At 52.1% G+C, this 14,125-nt stretch overlaps 1 protein-coding gene across 1 annotated transcript; it reads right to left on the reverse strand.

Annotated features, from left to right (window-relative positions):
* Nucleotides 1-264: 264 nt before the first annotated feature.
* PG985_010148 (C2H2 finger domain transcription factor con7) lies at nt 265-2,041 on the reverse strand (the record flags this gene model as incomplete). Its single annotated transcript, XM_066829916.1, has 3 exons — nt 265-620; nt 886-1,081; nt 1,310-2,041. The coding sequence occupies 3 exons, from the start codon at nt 2,039-2,041 to the stop codon at nt 265-267; spliced, it is 1,284 nt and encodes a 427-aa protein (XP_066682306.1).
* Nucleotides 2,042-14,125: the final 12,084 nt, after the last annotated feature.

A 14,125-nucleotide genomic window follows, 5' to 3' on the forward strand; every position in this document is an offset into this window, starting at 1 on the left:
AACCGAGGGAAAAGTGTAGGCTCCTTGCGGAGAATCGTCCAGTCTTGCCGTTCAGCCTTGTCATCCATCTCGTTTTTTCTTGGTTTCCTTTTTTCGAAGTCTCTTTATTTTGAGTCGTATGTTTCCTTGTCGTTTTTCTTAGTTGGGCTTGACGCACCCTCGAGGAACTCAAGAAGCCGTCAAGCCAGATTCACGTTTCAGATTGACCGCTATCTGCCGCTCGCCGTTAGCATCCCCTGAACAAACCGATTCCAGAATGCAACTTTACGGACGTTGACTGTACATCTGCGGGTTTGGAGGTGCATAGGGCGATGCGGGCTGCTGATAGTTAGGGTACGTGATGCTGGTTGGGCTGTACTCAGTCACGTTGGTGACTCCGGCCGAGGGAGGAGCAGGGTACTGAGGCGTATAACCAATCGGCGGGAGGTGAACACTTCGGCCACCAGCCGAGTAGGGCTGAGGCGGTTGCGCACCATCGGGACCGTCGGGTCCGGCGGCGCCGTTCTGAACCTGGGTTGGGTTGTGTGATTGTCTCTGGCGCTCAGCCTCCTCGGCAGCCTTGCGTTGTTGTTCCTCATCCTTCTTGCGTTGCTTCCATTCCTTGCGGATCTCTTTGAATTCTAGAAGGTTGCAAGATTATGTCAGCATATTGAGCCATCAATCCCGACAGTCTGGTTGGAACCCTGGTCTGGCGTGTTGAGCTAGCCCTCCTAAGTTGGTGCGAGTCCGGCTCATGCCTAAAGCAACCGGCTACGAGAACCCCAGGGCAGCCAAACTTAGGGCCGCGCGCGGATCCTCGAAGTGTGCACCACCATGGCGAACCCGTGTCTCACAAACAACCACACCGCGACCCCAACAGAATTCCATGGAAGGGGAAAAGCTTACCTTCCGGCGTCCTTTTTTGTCCGTGGCTCTGCATCGTAACGTGTGCGTTCAAATGGTTCAAAGTACCGTAGGCCTTTTCACAACCATTCCAACCGCACTTGTACATGCGCTCGATTTCTTCGTATCGCCTCCTCGGTCTTTTGTGTTGCTGTGCTCCGGGAATCGGCACAAAAGAGTAAACCTGGTGCGTACCATACTGTGTCAATTACCAACATCAGTTATTTTATGAAGAGAAGAGGGAAAAACAAGATCTACGCGCAACATGTCGTTTCCAGGGTTCGATATGACTGGACCGCACGAACCGACGAGCCCCTAGAACAGACAGGGTCGCAACTTGACCCCAGCCGTGTTCAGTGAAGCGCCGCGTTGTGGGATCCACGCCTCGTCGTCGTCCAAAAGAAGGAGAAATGCAGCAAAAACCTACCTGAGCTGGCCTGCCGGGTGGCGCCGCAGATGTCGGAGTGAAGACTGATTGGGGCTGTCCCATGTGCCCTCCGGGATGACCATAGTTCCCCCAGTCTGGTCGTGGCTGATTATACATGTTACCCTGCGCATAGCCGTGTGACATGTCCCCCGGAGGGGGCGCGGCGTAGGGCGAGTATTGTTGGTGAGGGTACGTTGGGCTGGGCGCCGTTATGTTGGGATCTATGGGTAATTCGTTGTCAGATTTGACTTGCTGGGACTGATGGTTGCGTCCATCTGGCAAAGGCATGGACGGACTTGTTGGTGTTTGCGCCATACCTCCGCTGCTGCCACTATGGTTGCTTGCGGGATGGTATGCACGCTGGATGTGTTCGGGGAACGAACTTGACCGCGCTGACTGCGGGAAGACACCAGCGCCGTACTCTGAAGACGTCGGCGTAGCTGACGTCGAGTAGTTGGCTGAGCGTGCTTCCTGCCCGCTCGGGTATGCTGCAGCAGATGCGTGATCTGCAGAGGAGACTTCAGACTGAGTGTCGCCGAAGTTGCTTGGATAGGGCGAAGGCAAACCTGTCTGCGAGTATTCGGGACCCCGTTCCATAGAGCTGTTGGTCGACGAAAGAGGGAGCGTGTTGGAAGGCGCTTCTGGGCTCACGCTTCCAACGGCGGACGTACGTGGCAGCGGTGCGTGAGGCTCGACGAACGCGTGCTGAGATCGTGCGTGGTTCGCGAACATACTACAGCAGAGTAGGAGCGATCGAACAGTGGGATGGCCGGAGAGCTCTAGTTCTCGAGCCTGGTCCTACTTGAGCGATAACGGTGTCTCGGGTGGTGTGATGTGGTGTCGGGCTACTGTTCTGACAAGTGATGAAGAAAGGCAGAGGGTAGTACCGAAGAAGCAAGACGCGGCTGCGTTGGTGTATATGTCCAAGTGATGGCGGCCAGTGACGGAAGGATAGCGTGCGCTTCCGGTCTTTTCCTGAGCTCCAGGGCCTGGATGGATGAAATAGTCCTTAGGCGTGGAGATCCACTAATACAGGCCTGAACAAAACACCAGTTCGGGGCAGGTGTCCTTGGGTCGGGTCGTCTGGGAAGAGGACGCCAGTGATAGGGAGAAGGGAGTGGATGGCAGACAATCCAGAGGCGAGTGGCTCCAGCTAGATCAGAGGCTGGTGGCAAGGATCACGGAGCTTATTTAGATCGCGGCTGCCAACTTAACCTCCAAATGATGTGCAAGTAATCTCCTTAGTCGTACAGCCTGACGAACTCCACGAAAGTGTGAAGTAGTAAGAGGGCAGCAGCAGGGCGTAGCTCAAACTAGCGCAATCTTTGAGCCCCTCGTCCTCACTATTATATGAAGGGGAGGGTGAATAAGTGAGTGCGTGCTTTGGCGCGGTTTTTTCCCAAGTCGACCAGGTGGGCTTAGGGGGGAGGCTTGCTGCTAAAATAGTGCGGATAGAGAAGGGCCTGGCTGGCTTGCCAGGATGATTGGGATGAGTGATGCCGAGCTTGACCTCAAATTGTTTAGTCCGAAGTCTAGCGCAGTCGAAGGCCAGCAAGTACCTCGACCAAGAGCTAACAAGTGTCGGATACCGGGTGATCAGCAAATGGTTTGGCTGGCTTAAGATCTGGGGCCCTCTTGGAATCGTTCGTCTTGGAGGAGATCCCTGGTTGTTGCACACGCAGGCTACTTGACTCTGAACTGACTGCACACACACGCGCGCGCGCACACACAGAGAAGAGGATCCACGCCTAGTTGTTGACGTGCACTAGTATGATGTCGGCTACCAGTCCCTTTCACTTTCGGCAGCGGGCACCAGAGTGAGCGTGGTTCAAGCGCGTCGACGAGTGGCAGTAGGGATGATGGCGAGGTGCGATGATGGGTTGCGGCAGGTATAGACTACACGCCAGCAATGCTTAGACCCCAAACAATCTACACCCAAGATAGATAAATTCGATCTTAGGGTGCTCGACTAGTATGAGGCCGTCCTTGCGCGATGCGCTATACAGAGTACGCACGCATTAAAGAGCAGTAGACCAGCAGGGTAGGTACAAGACAAGTATCTTTGTACCGGGCAGCAGTAGTAGTGGTTGGTGGGTGTAGAAGTAGAACTTTGCCGATGAGTTTTTTGTTCTCCTCGATACGAAGATTTGCGAGTGGGAAGACAAAATGCTTGTGAAAGTTGGGTTGGAGGAGATGGGGTGTGTGCAAGATGGGAATCAGAAGCACACGCACACAAGAGATTCGATTGTGTGTGATTGAAGATGGGGGAGCGGGAATGGTGAGGCCCGAAAGTCGAGAAAATAGAAAAAAGGCGGGAAAGGGCCGCCTCGGTGGAAAAGAATTTGATCTGATCAATTTGATGATGACGGGAAGTGAGGGCCACCAGCAGCAGCAGCAGCAGGGCAGGGGACAGGAAACCAAGCGCCTCTTCTTGTTTTTTTTTTTTTTTCTTTCTTCGTCTTGGTCTCTTTTGCTGGACTCTCTGCTTTTGCTTGGTATCTTTGGTCTGGCTGGTCAGGTCAAGGTCAGGTCGAAATTTCAATTTCACCTGAAGAGAAGCGGTATGGCAAGCAATAATTATCAGATATTATTTGAGGGATTTGGCCAGGTAATTGGCAGGTGAGTTGAGTGTGTGTATGTAGCAATTCCAGGGAAGGAAGTACCTTCGAATCCTTCCCTTTTTCCCAGTGCCACTCTCGTCGGTCCATCTGGGCCGTCCGCATCGGACGCGCTCTCGCTCGCCATCAGCGTGAGAGAGAACTGCCGCGCCTGCTGTGTGTGTACTTGCATTATTAACGTGTCTGATTCTATATATACCGAATCGCTGCCGCGTTTTACATGACAGAAGGTTTGCATGTTTGTGCAATTGGCCCTTCTTTGATGTTTATTTTTATTTACTTTTGCTCCTTTTGCTTCTTGTCTTGCTTTCTCAAGGTCGGCTTGAACCGAGCCCTTCAAAGAAGAAGCAGTGACATGTACTTTTCGTGGGATCAATGACACCCGGAGAGAGTATGACAGTACTTGCCCCTTCGGGCTAGTCCGAGAGCTGTACGCGAGCTATGGTTCCTCCTGGTAGGGGTAGTGGAGATGCCGGGTCCCAAGACAGGGAAGAAAAGAAACAAGTAGGGGGACAGGCAAGAGAATTACATTACTGTACGTACAAGCAGCAAGTACCGTCTCGATGCACATCAACCACTGGCTGGACTTGACACTGCAATAATCATAGGAAGATCAGAGGGAAAAGGTGGAGAGCGAGAGGCTGAGCTCTTGAACCTGGACACTGGGATAGCCTGGCCATATTCGTTCTTCCTTGTCCACTCTGCTACACCTACCACCCAATATTCCATGGCAAGACGAGGTACTTGTCGCCGTCTATTGCTGCTTTCGAGTGCTGGGGGGTGTGCAAAAGACGCGTCAAGTATTCCTGTGGCGGGAGGGGGGGCTGGATCAGTACTGTCGCGATGTGTCCATTCTCCCACGCGAAAACTCTCTGTGGCTCTCCTGGGTTTTCTGCTTGAGAGTTTGGGCAAGTAATGCCAGAAGAGTGCATCAAATCAAACACCACGATTCCGTCGTGTATGGATTGTTCCATGCTTATGCTGCTGGCTGCTGGCTGGCTGCTGCTGCTGCTACTGACTGCTTGTGGTGCCGCGGTGTGGGTGGTTTGGCCAGCTCATTGCAATTCAATCTCGTGCAAATCCCTGGCTGATCTATACTTCCGTCTACCTGCCCGTCCTCGCAGACGGTGGTGTCGATGGTAGGTACCGATTGTGGACAGAACCTTGGCCACATGCAACAGACATTTGGGATGCGGATCCCTGCCCGGTGGCTGCTTGGCATGCCATGTCTCAAGTACACTGCGTCGGACTGGCTTCGCGTTCGCACTGTGAAAGAATGATATCTTCTCCTCACCTAGCGCGTAATGGCGGTACATATCTCCATGTACTGTATGTACATGTGCTGTATGCAAGCTGCTGCTGCTTGCTGCTGTTGTGTTTTGCAAAGTGGGGTTGCAACTCGGCGAACAGCAACGCATCATGGATTATGTATTTGCATTTTGTGGATGGTTGGTGGGTGTCTGGATACATCGACGTATGAAGCATGTATATCGCCTTTCGCTTTCGTTCGCGCTCGTCAGCTTGCTGCTGGCATTTCGGCATCTCTCGAGATGAACTCGGCCGCTAGCGGTGGGCCCGATGATCAGATAGTATGTATTGCTTTCAGGTGAAGAAGGCAACCTCGTCATTCTTCGACGTACGCGACATCGCTTGGGGCCCTTTCGCGGTGTATACTCTATTCAGCTGGACTGGGTCTGCGGTTCTAGTCTCAAAGGAGCCATGCCAGATGCTGATTAAGGAAGCTTGCTCGTATGCGTTGAGGAGGTAATGTGCGTATCAATGTAAGTCACGGTCGAAATGGATCCAGGGCAAAAAGTATTGATGGGTATCCTATAGGCCTGTTTGTTTGCTTGTCCATCGTGGAATGTAGATAGAGTCTTAGATGCTGTGCAAGTGAGCGCTAGTTGCTTTCGGTAATCTACAAGTCTAAATCTCTGTTGTTGCAGATAGCTTCGATACGGACAAAGTGCTGTATGTATGCCATTTGGGGAGGGTACTACGCGATGAATGGATGAATGGGTGGAATGGATGGGTAAAGGTAAGGTAAGGTAAGGTCGTTAGTTCGTGCGTTCCCCTGCGCAAATGGAAATGACGCCTTCTCCACGTTTTTCGAGAAGGGCCAAGCTACGCACTATTCTATCAACCATGACAGGGGGGTCGCTTTTGGAGGGGTGGTGTTCTCCAACAACGCGCGACGGCCACTGCTGCTGCTACGGTAGGGATTGGGTTATCTACCTACGACAACGGATGGGCCTAAGATTGCGTATGAGCAATGCTGGGGGAATTGGGTAATAATCCTGTACAAAGCAGTGATATGCGACGACGTGTTTTTTTAATAGCATCATGTCATTTGGATCTGCAACATCTCTGTCTCCTGAGACCCTAACCTGCTCTGCTGTCGCTTGCTAAACGAAGATCTCCTGCCGAAAGGGCCTCCACCGCCCGGTGCCGGATCGCAAGCTGACTCGTGCTGGCTGAATGAGCAATGCAACTCCGTGCCGACGAGCGACGAGGCTTTCGATGCCACCTCGAATCGGGCCTCATCTCCACGGCAGGTCCTGACAGAAATTCGCTCCGGGGCAAAGGCAGCTCTGCCATTCGCTGTCGAGGCGGGGTGGAGCAGGTCTGGGCCTAGATTTGCCAGCTGCTATGCATTCGTTAATGATTGCATAATCAAGGGTGAAATCGAAACCCTCATGTGCTCCTCCCATGCTCACAACTACTCGGCTTGTGGGCGTTCCGTGTCAAGAGAGCCCATCTTGATATCGTCGTATGTGCGCACATACGGCGGCGGTAGGGTACATACATGGGCAGCTGGGTCGAACGAGATGGGGAAACAGTAAGCAATCAGATCACGAGGCTAGGGGATGCTGGTCTATGGGTAATTTTTTCCTCCTCTATCTGGGTCTGGGTCTGGGTCGGTCGTTGATGGGACGTTCGAAGCCCAAATTCCGATCGATGCTGTCTGTCGAGTTACGAGAACAAGGCATACCCATGGTTAAAGATCTGCACGAGTACCGCGTTTAGCTTGCGTTTTTGTTTAATCAGCAATTGATACACGCAATGCCTTCCTGTCTGCCTACCAGGACGAGCCAGGTTGCCAGGCAGGCAGATGCTGAACTGCAATGCACTGCAGCGGATACTGCATATTCATGATTGCATACTGTCGGTGTGGGCGACAGGTTCAAATGTTAAAATGGGAGGGAGAGAGTGTGTGTGAAAAATTCACCTCACCTCGCCCCTCGTCAGCATCGCCAGTTGATTATCAATGTGTGCATCGTCTGGGTGGTAGGGATATATGTACGTATGATTCACAGTGGAGTGACAAACCGTCGGAAGGACTGCACGGCAATGACATATTACACGCTTGCCAAACCTTAATTTGCCCTGTCCAACCTAACCTGCTAACGTCTGACCCGCGGAAGCGAGCAGGACGTTGATGATTTGAGAGGTTGACTTCGAATATATCCGAACAAAGCAAGCAAAAGGCGGACAGGGGGGGTGAAGGGCATTGGTTCTGGGCATTCTACAAGTAGCATTGGGCAGAGGCAGCGCGTACATACAGAACCTCGATGCTGCTCGAGGGCGGGGAGTTCGCTCTCGGGGTCCATCTGATACCAAGCTCTTTGCCATAACGGGAATGTTCGACCGAGCGGTGAAGGGTGCAGCGGACATTTCTCGTCCTCACCTTGCGAGTTGCGTGCGCACCTCTCGTTCGCTCGCGTGGCAGTTGAATAGAACGCTGCAGAAGAAACAGGACCATGTTACGTACGTGGGTCGCGAAAGCTGGGTTTGGTGTGGAGAAGGTGATGTGCCATTGCAGTCCTGTCGAAATATCTCACTGGCCTGGCCAAGTATCGCTGGCCAAAGTACGATACTGTGTAAGGGTTCGAACCATCCCATTGCTACATTGGTCACATGGATGTTTGTGCGTGCGATGGGGATCGAGGGATGAATACTACTAGGGACGGGGTCGGTGGTTGGGGGAGGAGTACGGAGTACGGCGGTAGGACTCATAGCAGCCCTGTATTATCGATGGAATTGTACACATAATTCCGCATCGTTCATGATGGCCGTTACGTTGCTGACACATACGGTAGCAGCTACATACCAATATGCTCTCGTGGCTTGCAGCCACAATTCTCGGAAACTTCCCGAGATATCATGTACGCTGTAGGTGCTATGTCGGTATCATATTCCTGCCTGTACCAGAATCCGCCCGCCGCTGTATCCTGACGTTGCTGTCAAGGACGGTACCTAGCAAATAGTGGCATATCGCATGGAGTATTATGCAGGCAGCTTTACCGTTTCCCAGCACCTAGGTAGTTGGGATGATAGAACTCTCGGCCGGTTCGCAGTCGTAGCTTTCCTCTCGGCTGTCGCGGGAACCCAGCACGATTCAATTCGACCACGGAATAAACTCTGATGTCTGTGCCCCCTTTGGCTTTTCACGGTTTTACGTAGCCATGCCATGCCACCACCCTCACCACTCACCACTCAGCATTGCAGCATTGCAGCTTTGCCTGACTGCCTCTCTTTTCGTCTGACCGAAAGTAGGAATTACGTGGTATCGGGGCCGTTCCGCCCCCCATGTCCGCTTTCCAAGGGAACATCAGGAAGAGTTCAGAGGCATTTTGGTTCGTCCATCATGATCCCGGGTATTATTCAATGATTACTGTGTGCCCTTCGCGTCTCAAGGAGATCACAAGATCACGAGCAATGCCCTGATGGGGGTGTACTGCAGCAGTTCCAACCAAGGTTCTAGATTTTCCAACAGAATCCCCCACCCCTAACCCTCAAGAACAACTTGGCATCCCCATTAGCTCTGTTCGCCGAGATGCAGGCCAAAAAAGCTGGCCAATGTTTCGCTGGGCTTCAGGCCGCGAATAAACCTGGTCCACGATGGAGCAGTGCGCGCGCAGTAGCGTCGTTCTTTTTTTTTTTTTTTTTTTTTTCGCCCTTCCTCTCTCTTGCTTGCACTGGGCCATTGGCTCTTGGCTCGTCCTCACAGGTGGATCCCCCATCTGGTTAGCGTCTAGTACATCTTTCAGCTAGGGGACCGTACCATGCATAATAGCATCGAGACTGGAGCATCTCGCCGGATCCCATTCGTAACCGTGCTGGCTTTATCTCGGACGTACCGTACGCCTCTACTTGTTTCTCATCAAGTCGATTACGTATTGTGTTTTGCCCTCGCGTTCGTAAGCTCGGCTCAAGGGCCGGGAATAAGTAGAGGTGGCTAATGTAGTTACTATGCAGCAGAAGTTGACCTGTACTTGCATGTGGTTGAGAGGTATTTATTTGGCAGCCTGGGCGGTAGGGACTCCGTGAAAGCCGACCTAACCGAATGCCTTCTAGTGAACTCCCCACGCTGCGGTACTGATGTAAGGGGTGGCAGAACAGGATCGGTTTCCCGGGTCAATACCAAGAAGAAGGAAAAACACGAAAGAGGAAAAAAAATAAAACCAAAAACAAGAGGTCGGTCTGTTTCGGCGATCCAATGCATGTGCGGTATGCGTCTCTCACTCTTTTCCTGTGTCTATCAAGGGCGCACAGTCCGCCCAACTGACAAGGGGTGCACACTGCACACAACCATTGGGCGCATAATATGAATAGGGGAGGGGGCATGCATGGGGGATGCGGCCTGGAAAGCCTCTTTGCTCCTGAACAATTTCATGGGAGTATCGGACTCCTGGTCCGCGTCCGCACAGGCAAATGTGTTTTATGATACATGCTGTAGTAGCTGCATTCTTGCAACACCATCAATGCGGTTTAATTCTGTTTTAGAAGACCCCCAAGCATGGTTCCCCAGAAAGATTTTCCGCTAAGGCGATCTGTCAGGAGCTTTTTTAGGGCGCGCCGTCGCCAGTGACTCGGGTTTCCAGAGATCTGGATAGACTAAAAAAGCGTTTGATGCTTTGGAGGGGCACAGTATCTCATAGTTGGTTGGTCGCATGCTTAGATGGTTCGCGCAAGCAAACCGACCTATGTTTTTTTGTTAATGCTTTTTTTTTTCTTTGTTCGTGGTTCTCCCACCCCCAGAACCGTCAAGAGTAGTAGTGGTGGTCGTAGTAGCCCCTACTATAATTCAACGACATGGTGATACGTTATGGTACCGTTTCTTTCTTGCAACCCCTTCGCATCCCTCCGATGTGCGCTCTCAATTCTCAATGCGGACGCCATGCCCCGATCGAGGACGCGGACCATTCAGGTTCTGTTTTGAATAAGGAAGTTCGTACGGTAGGGAGGTGTAGGTCTGGCATGATCAGATCAATCAGTACACATCATCACACGCAGCTGCGTATCCCCACCGATATTAGCACACCGCCATCTTCATCACCACCCAGAAACGGATGAGGAAGTAAAAAATCAAATCAAATGATCAATAAAATGCATTGCGCAGTACATGTTAGATGATAGAATTACGGCGTGGCATGGAATGACTAGCCACCTTTACCAATGATACAAGGGCATGCTCAAAGCGAGCTCAGAAATGAGGTAATCATTCGCTCAACCAGAGCTCATCTAATCTGGCCTGGTGGTTGTCGGCCACCTCCTATCGCGCCCCCCATGTCTTCATGATGTGAGAAGAGAGACGGGGAGGAAGAGGACATCCATGTCCCCGCAGGACGGACAGGGTCGGCAAAGGGAAACAAGAGCGACCACCATCACATTCCCATCCATGCACCTCGCGACTTTTCCCAGGCGCTGGCCTTCTGATCGAAGGTAGTACCCAAGGATCATGCAGAGACACCTAGGATCTTGTTCACGTGGAGGGCCTCTGCTTATACAGAGGACGTTGACTGGTGCCATGGCACATCCCGGGCTTGCCACCCCTCATGGGATCACCGAATGGCTGACGACGGGCATCTGCTGTGTGACAGTTGCACAAACGTCAACACTTTAAAGCCTGGGGGTGGAGGGGTTGTTGCGTTGCTTGTGAAATCGCATATCCCGCACGTCGGAGCGGAGGGGAGAAGCACAATGCAAATTGATGAATTATCTCGATGGCAATCAGCTTTACCAGACAGGCAGACCTACACCTACATGGTTCTAATGAGAGGCTGAGATATACTTTGAAACTACTGCATGGGGAGGCCGACCAGACGCTACGGTAGTGGTATGTTGGGCTTCCTACCTACAGTACTCCCACATAAGTGCAATGCCATAGTCGGGACTTGCTATAATTATCATCCCGAGATATGTATATGGCATACCAGGTATCAGTCTTGGCCTATCTGTCTCTGTTTTCTCGAAACTGCTACCGTGCACGGAGGCCGGTACTCGATTGGTGAAAGAAGAAATTCGACACCTCTTCATTCCATACTATCCATGCCGATACGTCTGGATGTTAATTGAATATATGCCGTACCGGCCATACCACACACAGCTGATGTATCCAGTACCTGAGGTATCATCCATCGTAAAGGGCTCACGTTGCTTTTTTCCCCAAAGTACCTACATGCCATGCCTCCGACCAACCAGACGTCTGGATGTGCACGGGCGCTACCTCCGGGACTTGAGTCGCTACACAGATTCCGACAAGTCGTGCCATGAAGTTTTGACTTGTCGCAACTTCCTTTCTTTTTGTGCAAGCGAATGAGGTTCTGGGAGGAAGAGCCACAGGCAGGCTGGTAGCAGCATCAGCATTCCCCAGTGTGCAACCTCCCTCCCTCCGCATAACCCCGGCCCCGACGTGTCGGCATAATGTTTTGTTTCTCTTCACACCATTCTGCTCGCTGTGCACCTCCCTCGCCTCGTCTCATTCGACACATCGGCATGAGATACCGTCTCTGTCCGTCTGTCTGCGTATGATAGGTCGTTATGCTCATTGATTTTGCCAATGCACATACGCGCTTGGGGGGTCTTGGACTGCCACCACTTGTGGCGTGGCGGTCAGCATGTTCCGATTACAGCCGTCCGCTGGCTGACTGCCCGGGCAGTACCTGTCATTTAGCGAAGGCACTGTGTATCGTCATAGGCTTCAATGCATGCGCGGTTTATTTACGTTTCATATTCGCATGCACTTGTTGCGTTCGACCATTGAGAGGTCTGGCATGCAACGACGGTGCATGATGTGTGTGAGGCTTCAATTGCAGAGCGTTAAACGTCTAGTTAGTCAGAGTTGCATCGTTTAGGATCGTGTTTAGTCTGGGGGCTATCTGAGCCCGGCTATCGCTTCCATCGCCTCCTACCTAAAAAAGCCCGCCCGCCCATCTCTCGTCCCTCTCGTTAGAACGAAGACGCTTGGTGCTTACCCTGCTAATTCGTGCTTGTGGTTAGCTTCATCCGCCCCTTTGGTAACGAATGGCAAGAAACGTTTGGGCGGAGGATTCAAGCGCCACTCATGCTGTGCACCATAGATGTTAGATGCTAGACCGCGACTAGGACAGGACTACGAGGCCCTGACCAAGATATCAATTCGATGTTGACAACCCCTTACAAAACACGGGGTAAAAACGCCATTGAATGGCCTGACAGTACAGAACACACTTTCGCGGGGAGAAATCAGCTGCGATGCTGCAATGCTGCAATACTGCCCCCTCGCGATATCCTGCATACCACACTTGGCGATTCAAGAAGCTTTCAGAACGATAGGACACGTGACAGGCAGGAAAGGTTATGTGCATTTGGGTCCTCGTGGATGAACATGCCAAAAGCAGCGCTGGATGCACACACACACACACACACAGTATTGCCATTGAAAATAGGTACCTACTTGCAATACATACAGTACTTTACGTGGCCTACTTTTATTTACACGTTCCATATGGCCGGCCAAAGGGTCCTTGCAAACGGCCGTTGTGCGGCGTAACTTTGACGGTACCCGCAAGAGGGCGTGACGTCAAGCGCCAGATAGCTTGGGCTTGGTTACGTACTGTTACGGTTCAATGCTGTGTCTGTATGGGATGCCCCAGATGGATTGATGGAGACAGCATTGAGCGCAGTCAACCTCTAGTATATACAAACCTCTATGTACTCAAGACGTGAGCATAGCAAAAAATAATGGATGCGTCGAGTATGCGGGTTCGAAAAGCGGCTTTGGGTTTAGCATTGTCGAGATTCGAAAAACAGATATCGATCCACCCCGAGATTCCACCTCTTTGATCTGGCTTGTGGATGGCATCATCCAATGGCCCTTGGCCCAACATGAATCTCGTCCCAGCACTAAGATTATGACTGCCACTACTGAGAACTGATCACTCCGATCATTGTGGAATACAGGGCGCTACCGGAGGAGCCAGATCCACCGCGATTGGGCTGGCCTAATGAAAAAAAATTCGATATTGGTGAAGATGAACTCTCAGTACCACCACATTCTTCAGCACAGACCCGGGTGCCGCGAGGTGCGCTGACTTATCGTCTAGGGTCGACATGAAATCAAACCAAATCGAATCAGATGCCCTCTGCCCCCTTTTCGCTATCGACAATAATACACGCTGGCACGATTGTCGCCTTCGCCCTTCTCCCTCGACATCCAATAACCTCTGGAAAGCGTCAGGTCTTCTCCGTACAGATCCAGTAGTTTTCGTCCCTACTGCAGATCATTACTCGCCCTCAGCCCACACCACAGGCACCCTCTTTGCTGCTCGACTAGCTTCCCGCACTTAGCAACTTCAGCCGTTCCGCGCTATCTATTGGCCGGACTAAAGGATCGTTTCGTTTCCCTCTGCTATCGAAACTTCGAAAGAGGCCCTGATCCATGATCAATCGGAGCACAGACAATGACTCGTTGCATCTCCGGCCTAGATTTGTCAATCCCATCTCCCTGAACGCGTCTGTGCGGCGACACGAACATGTCACACTTCGGCCATGTGCCCCATCGCCCAGCTTACGGCATCCGCATATCACGGATAGGGGAGAGAAAGGGAAAGGGCGTGTATGCGTGTGTGTGCGTGTATGCGCATACCAAACCAGACCGGAAGTACTGCGCATACTACGACCGCCAGCACTACCACCACTACCACCACTACCACCACCCACCAGACTCGTAACGGCCAGCTTGAACCCTGTCTGCATGCCATGCCCCCATGCTCGTGTTGCCAGCGTCTATCTATCTTTCTGTGAATGCATGCTGCAACTGCCATGCAGAGCTTTTTCGTCACGTCACAAAGCAAAGCTGAACTACGGGCGACGTGACCGGGCTCGCGTCAACAATTCATCGCTTTCCTTGCGGTCAAGGGTCTTCGTCACCGAT

Source organism: Apiospora marii (assembly GCF_038362585.1).
Source record: "Apiospora marii strain CBS 49790 chromosome Unknown utg000006l_segment0_segment0, whole genome shotgun sequence".
Taxonomy (NCBI): Eukaryota; Fungi; Ascomycota; class Sordariomycetes; order Amphisphaeriales; family Apiosporaceae; genus Apiospora; species Apiospora marii.